Genomic DNA, 16,589 nt, shown 5'->3' on the forward strand with positions numbered 1-16,589 from the left:
TAGTCAGTTTCAGTTTCGTTTCCTCTTATACTGTATATTCCTTTCTTTAAACTCTCCAGCGTTACGACGAGATAATGTCAATCAGTTTCAGTATGATCATGCCTAACATTTTGATAATACACAATACACAATTTCTTCAACACACGCTGGTGGCACAATATTCCTTTACAATTACAGATAGCTTGTAGAGTTAATTACCGATAGATGGATCAGTGATTAAGTCATTCGAAAAAGTCAAATTCAAGCACAATATAAATGTTCTAATGACATGATCATAGAAGTACTTTGAATTGTAAACATTTCTTAGAAAACTTTGATACGTAAGCGTTGAAAAAGTTCGTAACTTTAAAAGTTCCAATTATTATTTTTTTTTACACTGGTCTTAAACTACAATAATAATTTAATAAGATAAGGACGTACAGAAAAATATTTATTTAAAAAATGTTACCTTGAGATACTCATACTAAAATATTTTTGATAATGTATTAAAAATATATTACAAACCACGCGAAAAAAAAGTATGTTTAATTAGAAAACTTTTTAAAGAATGAGTTTAATTCGTCACACGCTTTTAATTTAAATGTTACTAAATATTTAAAAAACAAACACTTTTAATTCTGAAAGCGTTTCAAAAATACAGTTATGCGAAAACTTAGAATAATTAATACCGACTACTTTTAACTTAATAACAGAAATAATGTTTATAAAAAAGATCTTAAAATATTCTTACAACATGTAAATAATAGAAATGTTATTGGCAATTATTAATTTTTTCAAATGACTTAATACTGTTTACATTCTCTAACTAACATTAAGTACGTTGTCCGTAAATGCACGCAAAAATCCACCCCGCGGAAAATTATGCAAGAAATCTAATGTTCATACGTATACTAGATTTTTAAATTTCCGTAACTACCACTTTGTAGGACCCGTGCCAGTCGTGCCAACGTTCACGCCAACGAATGGATTTGTAGAAGCGGCTATAATAAACACACAAATTAAACAGTGATTAGTAACAATTATTGTGACATAATTTGTACTGTAAGTTTAACATCATTCGTCGATACAGGCATTTTAATATTTTTTAACTGCTATTTTTGTTCCGATGATAGTGATATTAATTGTAAGAAGTTAGTATTGTACGAAGAAAAAAAATTAGCGAACATAGAAAATTATTTCTTACACAATAAATTATCAAACCTTTCAGTTTCCAAATTTCTTACAACAAAATGATTTAGACCACAAAATTGACATACAATCGTATACAGAATGGCCCACGTAAACTGTTATAAGCAAAATAAATAATTTTATCATAGCTTTGTGATAGTATTATATTATGACTATATTGGCAAGATTTCTCCGATGACTTAGAAAAATATTCTTAGGTTACAAGTAATGGCGGACCGTCTTATATGGGTCTCCATTTTGACCTAAATCTGAATTTTACTATTTCCAGTACCAAATTTCTAATTGAATTTGTTATTTATTTAATATCGTTAATTTTACAAGCCCACTCTGGTATTAATATTATTATTGTTACTTATTAAAAGTGAAACTTCGCAATTTTGGAAGAAATTGTTTGTATGAATCCAAATGGGCCCGAAGTTCGCTAGGCGAAAATTAATCCATGTAGATTGTATTATAGTTTTGCACATGTCAATCTGTATTGTATTGTATATACTAATAACGTTGTTAATATCAACGTAGCTAATCGAAACCATTAAAATGCCATCGACGAATGGTTTTAAGCTTATTAAGTAGTAACTAGTTAGTATAAAACAATATATATTATTATGATTATGTGAAAATTAATGATGAACTAATAAATTAAAAAATAACACCAGTATTGAAATACCGTTAACACAAAAATATTAATTATTTATTGGTTAATCATATAAATATTAAATAACAATATTTTTCGTTTTATCTACTACTTTCAAAGAAAAATGGTGACCGATTGTATATTTCGTCAATAAGATTTCATTACAATACAATAAAAACACAATAATGCAGATGAGATGTGTAGAATACGATCACGAAAAGTGTAAGACACAGATTCCGTAAACTTGTTTAATATCGATGTACAGTATTTATTTGTTATGAGCTTAGCTTACAAGATGAGTGCAAGTCCTTCGGATCACAGATTTAGTTGAACACTTGTACATTTGTAGAGTCTGATCTAGTCATCTTTTTCACAAAAATACCACAGGGGCAAGTATTCAATCATTTTTTATTAAAACTTTATTAATACCTCAAGTTCTTATCATCTTTACTGACGTAGTCAGGGACTAGCAAGAATAGATAATAGTATCTAATTCCTAAAACTTTTACTTTTCTCGTTTAATCATTTTTTATTAAAACTTTATTAATACTTCAAATTTTTATCATCTTTACTGATGTACTCAGGGACTAGCAAGAATAGATAATAGTATCCGATTCCTAAAGATTCTACTTTTCTGGTTTAATGTCGCAACTCATGAAGCATTATCACGCATGTCACAAAATGATAAAGTAATAGATATACATAAAGATTCAATGGTAATTATATACTTTAGCGATTCCTCGCCAATTTCGATGACCTTGAAATATATTGTCAAGGGTCACTGTTATGAAAATTTTTTTCTTTATACATGTTACCGCCGCTCGCCCTTCGTTTTAGAAATATTCGCAAAAATAATTTTATGTCTGAATTAGCCTCGGGTTGAGTTGGAGAAAATATATTAAACTTTACTCTATATTATTATTATTATTATTATTATTATTATTATCGTTATTATTAACAAAAATTGGAAAAATGTTTCCCATTACAGAAAAAAGTGCAGGTACTCTTGTATTCAAATCATTACGACCAACGACAAATAATGTATACTGTGTCAAGCTAATATTGGATAATATTAAAATAGAAAATTGAAATAGAAGATGAATGCGGCGGCCGGTATAGGAAAATCTAACCTGAGCCTAATCCATTATATTAATTATAGTCCGGGCCACGATATAGCAAGATCGTAAATTAAACTCTTGAGGGTTGGGACCGACTAGGTACTTCTGCGGCACTTAGGGCCGTACATGACATCTTGCTTGAGGGTGCCTTTCTGGATGTCTTTCTGTGTCCGTAGCTGCACTATCTTTTTTCATTTTCATCATGTATATATTATAAGTAGGTAAATTAATATATTAAAGACTTGAGTAAGACCTTTACCCGTTACGATGCCTCTAAAAATGGCGACACTAGATAAAACATTTCTTCGTACGGCGCTGACTATGGTCTAAAGCCCTTAACTGCTCGTATTTCTGTCAATTCAGTTGTTTCGGGAGCTGAAACGTGTAAACTTTGACACTTACTCGAGTTTACGACATCGCTATATCGTGGTCCGGACTATACTAGGTAGAATAGTTAGGTATGGGATAAAGGTCTGGCTCAAATTTTTCTATGCCAGCCGCTGCTGGGCGACCGGCTACTCAAATTGAGGTTTTAAACATATCCGTTATACGCACCCATTGCCGGTCGCCTCGATGTATCTATCGAAACAATAAATAATCGGCGATTCAACGCTTACACATACAGGGTGTCCCAGCTAAAGTGTGACAGTCGCGATACTGCAATAACTATTGATGACACGGAAAAATTGTTTATATGAAAATTGCAGGATAAAATAGGATCTTTATTCTGGCGTAAACGGAAATTTTATTTATGTTATTAATTTCAAAGATACGATGATGAAGTTTCGTTTTTTAAATGGAACTATATATTTTTTTTTCGATCATGCGATAGTGTTTTTCAATACGAATTCATTAACCTGCAATTTATTTACCCGATTTTCATTAGTTTTCAAAATACAGCGCTTGGAAATTTACTGATTTTCGGCGAAGACGTCTCGGCTTGAGTGGTAAGTCATAAAAGCGGCCCTATTGTTGCGCTGTTTGACTCCGCCTGTTGAAACCGATAGCAAGGGTCTACGCTCGGAACGGCAGGCCCGAAGAGTCAGAAACATGAAAAGTATTGTCCATCACAATTTAAGTTTGTCGCATCGAGGATGGTGATGTCGCTAATAATTTGGATGATTGGAACATTTATTTATGTAATAGATGTATTATTTATGTTTGGCAAGGTCCAAGTTTTTCCATCATACAACAAGAGTTATAAAACACCGCTACAAAGCACTGCAGACTTAAAGCTGTGTGTGAAAATATTCCAACGGACATTCTAATGAACGTGGAAAAGAAACTTGTAAAACGAATTGAAACATGTATTTCGAATAGCAGGAGACACGTAGAATAAATTTTTTGTATAATAAAATTCAGCTGAAACATTTAAATAAATGTTCCAATCATCCAAATTATTAGCGACATCACCATCCTCGATGCGACAAACTTAAATCGTGATGGGCAATACTTTTCATGTTTCTGACTCTTCGGGCCTGCCGTTCCGAGCGTAGACCCTTGCTATCGGTTTCAACAGGCGGAGTCAAACAGCGCAACAATAGGGCCGCTTTTATGACTTGCCACTCAAGCCGAAACGTCTTCGCCGAAAATCAGTAAATTTCCAAGCGCTATATCTTGAAAACTAATGAAAATCGGGTAAATAAATTGCAGGTTAATGAATTCGTCTTGAAAAACACTATCGCATGATCCAAAAAAAAATATATAGCTCCATTTAAAAAACGAAACTTCATCATCGTATCTTTGAAATTAATAACATAAATAAAATTTCCGTTTACGCCAGAATAAAGATTCTATTTTATCCTGCAATTTTCATATAAACAATCTTTCCGTATCATCAATAGTTATTGCAGTATCGCGACTGTCACACTTTAGCTGGGACACCCTGTACATACGTTGCCACAGTCACGTAAGTACTTACCTACGTATGGATAGAATTCATAGCATTCATAGTAGTAGCAGCGATCTTTTTGAAAAAAAATCTCAAAAACTAAGGCCGAGCGGCAGTTATATGTATAGAGAAAAAATCTTCATAACAGTAACCTTCACAACATATTTCAAGGTCATTGAAATTGATGAGGAATCGCTAAAGTAAATAATTACCGATTCAATAAAGTAATGCAAGGAAAGGATAAAATGCAGGTAAAAAAAATTATAACGAAACTTAAAGTTAGCTTTATTTCTTATCAAGAATAAACAGAACACATCAATATCTTTTGATGTTTTAACGTAATGGCTTTCTCGTAACGGAAGTAAATTACGAAATTATTAAATAACTGATAATAAAACTGAATAAAGTTTATAAGCATTACAGTTAAACGAAAATATATTAATCATCACATTAAGCGTGCACAGCGAGATAGAACAACTTTTGATAGTAGGGGTAATATTCCGTATCGAAATTATAAAAGAAAACAAGAATTTGTCTTTTTCTTCACTCTCGAGAAGCTATATTATATTTTCGACGCGTAACAGAAAAAAGAAAAGGAGAAACAGTTTGTCTCCCAAATAGTCGCTGAAATTCCTTTTGTCAAACAACGTCAAAACTTTACATGTGTGAAGTAGATACTTCGGTTTTATGACGCAATGCTAACTTTTGCATCAAACCAATATATAGCGTAGTTTTATATTTTTATCGTTACTACTTTTATTTTTTGTCATTAGTAATTTATATAGTTGAATAGTTTAGTTAAATACTTTTATTAAACATTTTTAAGTTCTGTTGTACTTCATTCTGTCTTTGATGAGTATGCAAACATTTACAAATCCTCTGCATAAATTATTTTTTATATTTACATTTCTTCCTTAGCTACTTAAATTTAATTTATTTATTACAAATATGGAAGATCTTTGCACAAATGGAGACTTAATCCTTGTACTACAGGAGAAAATATATGAAAAAATCCGCGATTCTCCTGAAAAACTGAAAAAATTAACAACTAGATTAAACAATTTTGCTGTTAAATTTGTTGTAAAGTTTTGTTTTGAACTCCCCAAAAAAAGCGACCTCAGCTGACCCGGTTGTAGTACCTCATAGTGATATGATATATGTATATTTTGAGACTTCCGGTTTTCGGGCTCTCGACCTGGTTCGAAGCCATTAAGTGTAACTGTTATTTTGTATCTAATATAGCATATCAAATCTCAATCAATTTCGTCGTTATTTGATAACTCAAAATAAAATTGAAACAAAAAATGGGTTCGTTATTCCTATACAGAAAATATATTCTTAGAACGTTATTAATGATTAGCTAAACAAAGATTTCTCATATTCAACTGAAATACTAAAATAAATATCAAAAATATTACTGCAAGTTAATGTAAATTTTTTGTACCTGTAAATTCATTATATTCATTTTATTAAAATCAAAATTTTAGTCTTGTAGAATATTATACGATTTTGATCTAGCAGTGAACGTGTTAACGGTCGAAAATGACGTTTGAGGCAAACCGAGGCAGACCCTATAAGGCCGCCATGTTGATTCACCATGTCCTCACCAAGCGGTGAGAAACTTGTAATCGGACTAATCGTGACACCTATTAGTCATAATCGCAACTACTGTGTACTCTGTTATGCGATCTATAACTGGTCGGATATTTAGCTTTATCCAACACATCGCTTTTGTTTTATCAGCTGAGTTATAAATACATCATCGAATCTTTGTCTAAAGTCTAAAGTGTATTAAATATCACTTCATTATAATTACAAAATATAACAGAAGTGTTCTCAATTTGTACCAGAGCCACTAAGCAAAGCAGGGTCCGGGAATCAAACTTACATCGGACGAAGAGATCAAGGAAGCTTGTAAGAAGACCAAACTCAACAAAGAACTTGGACTGCCTAGCCTAGCCAAAAATAATGAATGACTTCGATAATGTTATAAAATTACCTGTAAGTACAGATTTATATGAACATGGCATCTCTAATCTGCATGCTTGGATCAGAAGTTTGGAATACGTTTTGCATATTTCATATAATTTTGTCCATCAGTGAATCATACAAGCCCGATTAGAAATATTTATGAAAGTACACTATGTGTATACATAATTTCTAAATAATTTTCTTTGTCTCTTTAATCATCCACGGTTGTAGGAATGGCGTGTTACTTGAGAATAATTTTTCCAAACGAAGAATTAATCCTCTAATGTTAATTACACTAGCTTGCAGCTCAAATATTCATTGTCAGTCCCAAACGAGTAACAGTTTCATAAATTAATATTTATTCTCTACTATCAAATTACTTGGAAAAATTTGGGAGAAAATGTGTTTATTTTATCGACGTGTTACATGCATTAACAAATTCTTACGAAAAAATGTTAATTGGTTACAAAATTTTTTAAACAACACTTACGATCTGTCAAAAATTCTAGTCACACCATATAATTCCAAAAAAGCAAGTAATTTTTGTATTTAACATATTTGTTTTTAACAGATTTTTTTCCCCCCCACTTGGAAGGCTATTTCCTCTCCGTAAACATAAATTTGAATGTTTAAAGTTTTGTATCCCTATAAAAATGAGGTTGATCAGCTGTAATTTCATTATTTTTAGGAATCCGAGCATAAACTTTTGCAAATATGTTCTTTGTAAAAATTGAAAAAAAAAAATAAAAATTAATTTTTTCAAACATCGTAGAAGACCCCCGATTTTTTGTTGATAAAACAATTTGTTAGTTGTTGCATGAATCATTCGACAAAAAAAGTTTAAAATGGAGGAAGATACAATCAGTTACAGTCCTGACCATAAGTCACCGAACACTTATTGTTAGTAGATGCGGATATGAAAATGAATTGATGAAATAAAATTAACTTTTACTTGTTCTTTGCGATATAGAGGAAATGTAAATACAGAGTATTCCCGAATAATATCTATAAGCGAACGGGAGGTGATTCCTTATGAAAAAATAAGATAAAGAAAAAGAATAAAATTTTTTTTATTTCAGCTTAGGTTTCGAAATAATCGAGTTTAAAAATTCGCTGTGTGTTATACGCACTGAGATACGATTTGCACAGAGTGAATTTTCAAATTTTGATTATTTCAAAAACTAAGCCGAAATAAAAAAAATTTCATTCTTTTTGTTTCTCTTATTCTTCCATAAGGAATCAACATTTATTCAGGAAAACCCTGTATATTGAATAATAGGGATTTTACCAAAATGTTAGTGAACAATATTACATTCTTTTTACAGATTACAATCATATTTAAAAATATTTTTTTAAGAATGATCGTGCGAACTAATCGGAACATTTTATTGATTAATTCTTTTCGGTAATTCTGGTCCAATTTGATTCCAACCTTCCTGTAATATTTTCCACAAGTACTTTGATTTTAGATATATTCATACTTGGAAATTTATTTACACGTACAATCGCACTTATTTTATATTTATTTATTGATACGAGTTATAAATTTTACAATAAAATAATAACTTAAAGAAAGTAAAACCGGGCAACCAAGTACCGGTGACTTATGGATGAAAGTGTATGTCGTACTAGTAATTAATTAATTTAAAATTGCTTACATTTTTTGTAGAAATAACACAGACTGCGTAGAGATTCTAAACTTCTAGTCAGCAATATGTTTCTATACATGATGCAAGACACAACTTTTTTTATGATAATACAAGAACGAATTCTTTTAAATACAACGTTTCTGAACATTCCAAATTACTACCAATCATAAAATTAATAAAAAAAAAGTCGCAAAATTACAGCAAAAATGCAAAATCAACTAAGAAAAGCGTATTACTATGTTTTAGAAAACTTTATCCATAAGAGCGAAACGATTCACAAGTTAAAGCGGTCATAATTTTTTTTCAAGAGCTACTTTGAACTTTCTGTGTCAAATGGTTTCTACAAAACACAAAGACCAGAAGTCGATGCACACTCCTGAAGCACTTTCAACTTGCAATTGTTGAAAACATCTATGCAATGTTTAACTGAAAATGGCCTAGTATCTCTTTGTGCAAAGATTCGTTAGAAATCTTATCACACTAAAAAAAAAAATTACTTCCTCAAATATGTTAGTAGTGTTTTGTTTGGAAGTTTCGATAGTTATGACCACCAATTTGTAATATTATATAAACATATTGAATTTGACCGCCACGCTTTTATTTCAAAACTAACGCGTTACTACTGCTTAAAAGTGTAGCAAAATATACTTTTCCAAGCGTTAAAATCTTATAAAATTTGTCTTATTCTCCTTTTAACTTATTCGTGTAATCTACAATTTGAAAATCTAGTTTCAAGGAATCCGACATTTAAATTTGCAACATCATTAGAGACGTAATAATGTGAAATTTTAAAGCACTTAATGTCTACGTTATTATTAAACCAACGTGAGTCTCGATCAGATGCGCGGCATTAAGAAAACAAAAGAGGATAAAGGGAGGAATACGCAATTAAAGATAAAACTGAATAACAAAAATAGTGACCGAATAGATAATGTGCGTTAGTATTCAAGTACTCGAAATACCAGTCGTGTAAATCACTCTTTCAGTACCGCTGTTCAAGTTTGTATTTTCATCAGCAGTTGGTGGTGGTGGCATGGCAAAAATGGGCTGAGTCGCAGAGCTGTTCTGCGGACCACTTTGTGGCTGTGCCGTAATCGCTTCTTCGTCACTTTCTTCCTCCTGTTGGCAAAGAATCAATGACAAACATCAACATACATTGAGAACAAATACGAAAACCGTTAATAAACATAAGACTTCATGATTAATAGTTTTACGATTGTATAAAGATTCCCAAAAATACAGTAATTCTTTCGGATGTCAAAATCAGAACCACCAACAGGTAGCGATTTTTATTTCGAATTCAAGCCTATCTCGTCTCGCACGAATGAAATACAATAATTGGCGTATACAAAGATATATTTTTAAAGAGTTTTAAAAAATTGAGGTAATCTTAATTTTAAAGAGGTTCGATTGAAGCGAAAGAAAAGGTTCCAGCTACAGAATAACTTTTGACTAAGACGCTTCTACGGAAAATTTCTCAAGCTGAAAAAATTCCTGCGAATTTTTAGGTTCGAAGACAGTTGTTAGTATATTCACATAAACACGACACTTATGGCACAACTCTGTTCAGAAAGGGTATAGCCGAATAAGGGGGTCAAATGTGCCCCCAAACCGAATTGAACGAACGTCATTCAATAGCTTATCAAAAAAAAAAACCCTATGTGCCAATTTTTAACTTGAAATCTCGATCGTGGGAGTAGTAATGGGGTGAAAACGAAAATCATGTTTTCGTACAATTTCTCTTGATCTACTCAGTAAAAAAATTTTTTTAAATTCAGAGATATTTCGGGTACCGGGGTACATATTTTCGGAGATTTTCAGATTTTTTGATTGAAGAACCAGGTAGTAAAAAATAAAAAACCGCAAAAAATGTCGAAAAATGCGGATTACTATTCTAAATTTTTTTCAGATTTTTCATTTTGGTGCGCCGCAGTGGAAAAAAATAAAAACCGATTTTTTCCTCATTTTCTGCGTATTAGAGTAACTTACACGTTGAATTTTTATGCATTCTCCAATATATGAGTATTTTGTAGACTGTTTAATGTTTCTACACTAAACAGAATTGATTTTTTGGATATATTGCGCTCAACGGTTGGCTTTATTTTATTTCTTTCAATTGTTATGTAATTCTGCTTAGTGTAGAAACATTAAACAGTCTACAAAATACTCATATATTGGAGAATGCATAAAAATTCATCGTGTAAGTTACTCTAATACGCAGAAAATGAGGAAAAAATCGGTTTTTATTTTTTTTCACTGCGGCGCACCAAAATGAAAAAACTGAAAAAAATTGAGAATAGTAGTAATAGAAATACCTGTTTACTGTAAAAGTATAAAAGTAGCTCCGGACCTCCTTCAATACATAATCCGCATTTTTCGACATTTTTTGCGGTTTTTTATTTTTTACTACCTGGTTCTTCAATCAAAAAATCTGAAAATCTCCGAAAATATGTACCCCGGCACCCGAAATGTCTCTGAATTTTTTTACATTTTCTTACTCAATAGATCAAGAGAAATTGTACAAAACCATGATTTTCGTTTTCACCCCATTACTACTCCCACGATCGAGATTTCAAGTTAAAAATTGGCACATAGGGTTTTTTTTTTGATAAGCTATCGAATGACGTTCGTTCAATTCGGTTTGGGGGCACATTTGACCCCCTTATTCGGCTATACCCTTTGGAATACTTCATCACTTCAATATCAGTTTAATTTTGCAATCTTAAAACCTATCCTTTGTTATATATGTAATTTTAAATGCTTCGCAGTTTACTATACATATAGTTTACTCTCACTTGTATTCGTACACTACGTGTGATTCATTATAAATGAAAAGAAACTTTGTTTTTTGTGGAATTCTTTCCATTTATTTTCACCAAATGTTGTTTATTACACTGTGTTACTTCTATTTACGAACTAATTTTTTTTTTAATACTAAATTAACAGCCAATAATACCCAATTACAAAGCCGATAGAGAAGTAAAATATAAACAATTTAATGCAATTATAATGCCAACAATACGCGAGAATCGATGTTTCCAACGTGGCATAATCGCTTACAAATTTTACTTTTAATTTATTCAAATATAAACCCTTGAATACCTCAATGTATGAAAAAATAGACCAGTTTCAAAAACAACAGCTTAATCCGTACGAAACAAGTTTTCTTTCATTTATGGTGTATCGCCGTTATAGTGTACGAAGACGAGTGGAAGTAGGTAACTGTATTTTATTCTTTGAATACTAAAAATGTAAGTATTCGAGTATACATAAGTGTATAAATACTTGTATTTAACACTTTAACATAGTTTTCGTCATATTTATACGTGTAATGTTATTTTACATAATACAAAAAAATCCTGCAGAAATATCGAATATTCTTTTTTTCAAAAATTCCAGACACTAACATTCGGAAAAGAAACAGGTAGTAGTGGAAAAAAGGAAAAAGATAGAAGAAAATGGCAGATTAAAAGAAGAAATGGGAAATATTGAGAGACTAAAAGATACAAATGAATATACGAATGATTGGATACATATTAGGTTGGGGAAAAAGAAATCCATTATTTTGTCGGTAGATGTCTGTAGTGATCGATATCTCGTAAAGTATCGATCAAACAATTTTAGATTTATGCTCTTTGCAAGGTGACATTTCACACTAAAAAATTTCTTTTGTTGTTTTTTATTTGGTCTATTCAGTTGTGAGTTACAGGGTGTTAAAAATGGAAGTCAAGAAAAAGAAAATTCGGTACATTTTATAGTTTTTCGTTGATAAAGGCGAAAATGCAAGCCAGGCGGCTGAAATTGTAAATAGTGTTTATGGTCCCTATACTGTAACGGCTAATTACGTGCAATTTTGGTTTCGTCGATTCCGTTCAGGTATTTTTGATGCTAAAGATGCACCTCGTACAGGCAGGTCCGTCGTCGAAAATGTCGATAAAATTACAGAAATAATCGAAGTTGACTGACATGTTAGTAGTTGTAGCATCGCCCAGGAGCTAAAGATCGACCATAAAACAGTTTTAAACCATTTGCACAAAGCTGGATTCAAAAAGAAGCTCGATGTTTGGGTGCTACACCAATTAACACCAAAAAACATGATGGATTGAATTTCCATCTGCGAAGCCTTAGTCAAACGGAATGAAATCGACCCATTTCTTAAACGGATGGTGACTGGGGATGAGAAATGGGTCACATACGACAATATTGTGCGAAAACGATCGTGGTCAAAGCGCGGTGAAGCAGCTCAAACGGTGGCCAAACCAGGACTAACGGCCAGGAAGGTTCTGCTATGCATTTGGTGGGACTGGAAAGGAATCATTTATTATGAGTTCCTTCCATATGGCCCAACACTAAATTCGAATCTCTACTGTCAACAACTGGACCGTTTGAAGCTAGCGATTGACCAGAAACGGCCAGAATTGGCCAACAGAAGAGGTGTTGTGTTCCAGCAGGACAACGCTAGGCCACACGCGTCTGTAGTGACTCGCCAGAAACTCCGGGAGCTTGGTTGAGAAGTTTTAATGCATCCACCATATAGTCCGGACCTGGCACCAAGTGATTACCATCTTTATCTCGCATTGCAAAACTACCTGAGTGATAAGAAATTGGCATCAAGAGAATATTGTGAAAATCGGTTACTAGAGTTTTTCGCCAATAAGGACCAAGATTTCTATGAGAGAGGCATTATAAAGCTACCTTTAAAATGGCAATAAATAATAGAACAAAACGGCGCATATTTGACCCAAATCGGAAAATCCGAAACATGTTAAATAAAGTCTTGAAGTTCACGCAAAAATAATGGATTTCTTTTTCCCCAACCTAATATATTAAAACGTAAAACTTAATTATGTTCACAATTGAGGACGAGCTGTTGATTCACATTACGTTTTGCATATCTAGTTATGGGATGTGGAAGAAGTTGAATAAATACAGAAAAGGACTATTTCAAGTAGTTTTCAAACGAAAGAAGATAATTGAAAATAAGAGAAACAGAGAATATGTTTTTTGGTAGGAAGTGATACCTCTGAAGAATGGATATTAGATTCGGGTACAAACAGTCGTATAGCAAATAAACTGAAGTGTTTTGACAACTGGAAAAAAGTAGAAATTGATGATGACTTTAAAATGATGGTACATTACCAACAAACTAATCCACGTAATCCCCTCCACTTCTTAGGTTCTTGATTATTATTGAGGCATACCCTCGAAATCCTACGTATTTTCGAGAAAAAAATTCGAGTAGGTGCTGAAATTTTTCGGCGAAAAAAAAATTCCAAATCGTTCCAAAAAAATTATTTCTAGATAGGAGGGTTAATTACAATTATTTTTGGTGAATACATATACTCTCGAATTCCTACGCACTTTTGAGAAAAAAATTCGAGTAGGTGGACAAATTTTTTGACAGAATTAAAAAATTTCAAATCGTTTTGGAAAAATTATTTTCGGTTACAGGAATCAATTATAATCATTTTTGGTGAGTAGACATACCCCCGAAATCCTACGCACTTTCGAGAAAAAAATTCGAGCCTCGATCAACAAATTAGTATCCTTGATTTTCGTCTTATTTTAGCCTCTGGAATCTCGCATTAAAATTTTTCCCAAGGGTGGCCGAACACCCTGTATATTCCAAATCTACGACGGAATCTCAGCTTGGTTGATGAAATTACACAAAAGGATGGAGAAGTTATAGTTAGACAATATGAAGTAATAATATGCAAAGACGAGGAGAAAATTCTTGTGAGCCAGAGACAGAAAAGTGGTTTGCACTATATACAGAAGGAAGTATGATAGATCCCATAGCAGTAAGGGTACTGTTAGTGAGTTAGAAAAGAAAATTAGAAGAATGGTACAAGACACTGGGTTACTTAAGCTACGGGAAGCTGAAGAAGTCAACGGAAAGGGATAAGAGGATGAACTTAACTTTCGTTTTGAGAATCTAGAATAAGCACTAAGAGACTATTAGGGCTCATCCACTTCGATGTACATGGCCTTGTAAGTCTAGGGACACGTGGAATAGGAAGTAGTATCTCAGGAACTAAGATATCGACTTGAAACAAAATTCGTTTTCGAAGGCAATTCATCTTCCATCCGATGGATACAGCAACTATTATATAACTTATGTTGCAGTGTATTTTGAAATCTGCTTTGACACTATGTACCCAAAGAAATTTCAACGATTCCTACTGATTACTGTAGGCATTAATTGCTTAATGAAAATAAACATCCTCGTCTGTGCTGAACTCTTCTCCTGACGATTCTTGACTTGAAAATATTTATTTCAAGGCTGCACTCACAATATTTCTCTTTAATTAAAATATTCTTCTCCGGCGTTTATAATTTTCTCCCATTTATTCTTCTTCGGGCTTTTTGGATGCAAGATAATTAATGACTAATTTTCTCACTTTGTTGTCCTTTTAAACCGCGTTGCATCGATCTAATGAAATGACAATCTTATAAAGCAACATCCGGGGAGAAGGCAAAATATTTATTTCAAGGTTGCACTCACAATATTTCTCTTTAATTAAAATATTCTTCTCCGACGTTTATAATTTTCTCCCATTTATTCTTCTTCGGGCTTTTTGGATGCAAGATAATTAATGACTAATTTTCTCACTTTGTTGTCCTTTTAAACCGCGTTGCATCGATCTAATGAAATGACGATCTTATAAAGCAACATCCGGGGAGAAGGCAGGGTGAAAAAGAACTTTCCTTCCTAACTCTGATATCGTCTATGTGGTGTTTTGTGTGCTCCAAGATGACTTTTGTTTTGTTTGACGATATTAAGGAACGTTTTTTTCTTTATTTCCAACATCCACTTTGTTTATTTGTTGACCGTTCTGCATTGACGATTTCACCAGGATTTCAACAGTTCGTAATAAATTTACTTTCTCATCCCATCATGTATAGAGAAGGGCTTGGTAGCGCTACTTTGCTGCGGGTAGGAACTCGTGAGAATCGTGGGAGGACAGAAAAGGAAAGAAGGAGGCACATTTCGTCCGGACCTGCTGGCGGACTCATCCAGTAAGGCTTTCTAGCAGACCCTGCCTTAGACGACTGGGACATTGGGAAGTTGGTCGAGGATTGTATACATAGCAACCGAGGGGCCGGTCGAGTGCTTGTGAGAGCGCGACCCCTCTGGTGGCAAGCATGGAAGGCGACGCCACAGGCTCCATGGATGACTTCGCTTCGTAAATTCTTCCAGCATGCATTAACTGTTTCTAGCGTTAATTCATCCAATGCTGCTTTAATGAATGGCAATTTTTCCTTCTCCAAATGTACTTTGACTTCGGAGATGAAATATTGATAGAACCATTCAGTGAACACACCCGTGCTTTTTTATTGTGTTGCCAAAAAACGGACAGAACCCTCTCGGTCCATACTTTAAAATCCTGGTGCCTGTTTTGCACTTTTGTGAATATAGGTCCTGTTTCGTCACAATTAAAAACTTGCCTGGAATCGTATTTTCCTTCCTCCATTATTCTTCTTTATTTGGCCGGAAACCTAGCAGCTGCTTCTTCATTGGCTGATACAGCTTCCCCTGGGATTTTAATGTTCTTAAAATTAAATTTGGTTTTAAACCTATGCAACCATCCTTTGATTGCAGTAAAAGGCTTGGTTTCCTCTTCCGTTTCACGTGCTTCCTGAAAGTCCTTGTATAAGTTTAAGGCTTTCTTCATCTTCACCAATAATTTATTTATGCATTACAGTAGTCACTTTTGTATTTTGTCTTTGTTCTTCACTGATTTTTTTTCTATTTCAACTATATAGAAAATTTTCACTTTGTCTTAAGTGTAGGAACACTAACAGTATCACCACTATTACGCTTTGAAGCCATTATTATGGTAAATAAAGGCAAATGAATGAAATGTTATTCGTTAATCAAATTTACCCACAGTTTCTCGTAATAACTTTTATCATTTTTAATCTACTTCCAAAATGAGAAAAAAAAAAAACATTTTTAATCATTCATGTGTTTAATCAATGTAATAATACAATTTACTGTAATATCTATTGTTCAAGCAAAAATCAGTCACATCTAATTTGTTAAATGGAATTATTTACTTTTTTTTTATAATAACATGCATTACATACAAATTCAATCCATACACACAATGTTATTTTATATTTCTATTACAACT

General features: G+C 32.8%; 1 protein-coding gene across 3 annotated transcripts in view; it reads right to left on the reverse strand.

Annotated features, from left to right (window-relative positions):
- Positions 1 to 810: 810 nt before the first annotated feature.
- LOC122400449 (dnaJ homolog subfamily C member 5) overlaps positions 811 to 16,589 on the reverse strand; it is a 30,855-nt gene continuing 15,076 nt past the window's right edge. For 2 of the 3 annotated variants that reach the window (XM_043401928.1, XM_043401929.1), the window contains 2 exons: positions 9,414 to 9,570; positions 811 to 980 (listed from right to left, as the gene is read on the reverse strand). In XM_043401928.1, coding sequence (XP_043257863.1) covers positions 913 to 980; positions 9,414 to 9,570 — 225 coding nt within the window. In that variant the 3' untranslated portion in view covers positions 811 to 912. The remainder of the gene's footprint in view (positions 981 to 9,413; positions 9,571 to 16,589) is intronic. The other variant, XM_043401927.1, reaches the window with a different exon arrangement.

The sequence above is a fragment of the Colletes gigas genome, unplaced genomic scaffold (assembly GCF_013123115.1).
Source record: "Colletes gigas isolate AHSC1104 unplaced genomic scaffold, ASM1312311v1 Colletes_gigas_Sc00018, whole genome shotgun sequence".
Taxonomy (NCBI): Eukaryota; Metazoa; Arthropoda; class Insecta; order Hymenoptera; family Colletidae; genus Colletes; species Colletes gigas.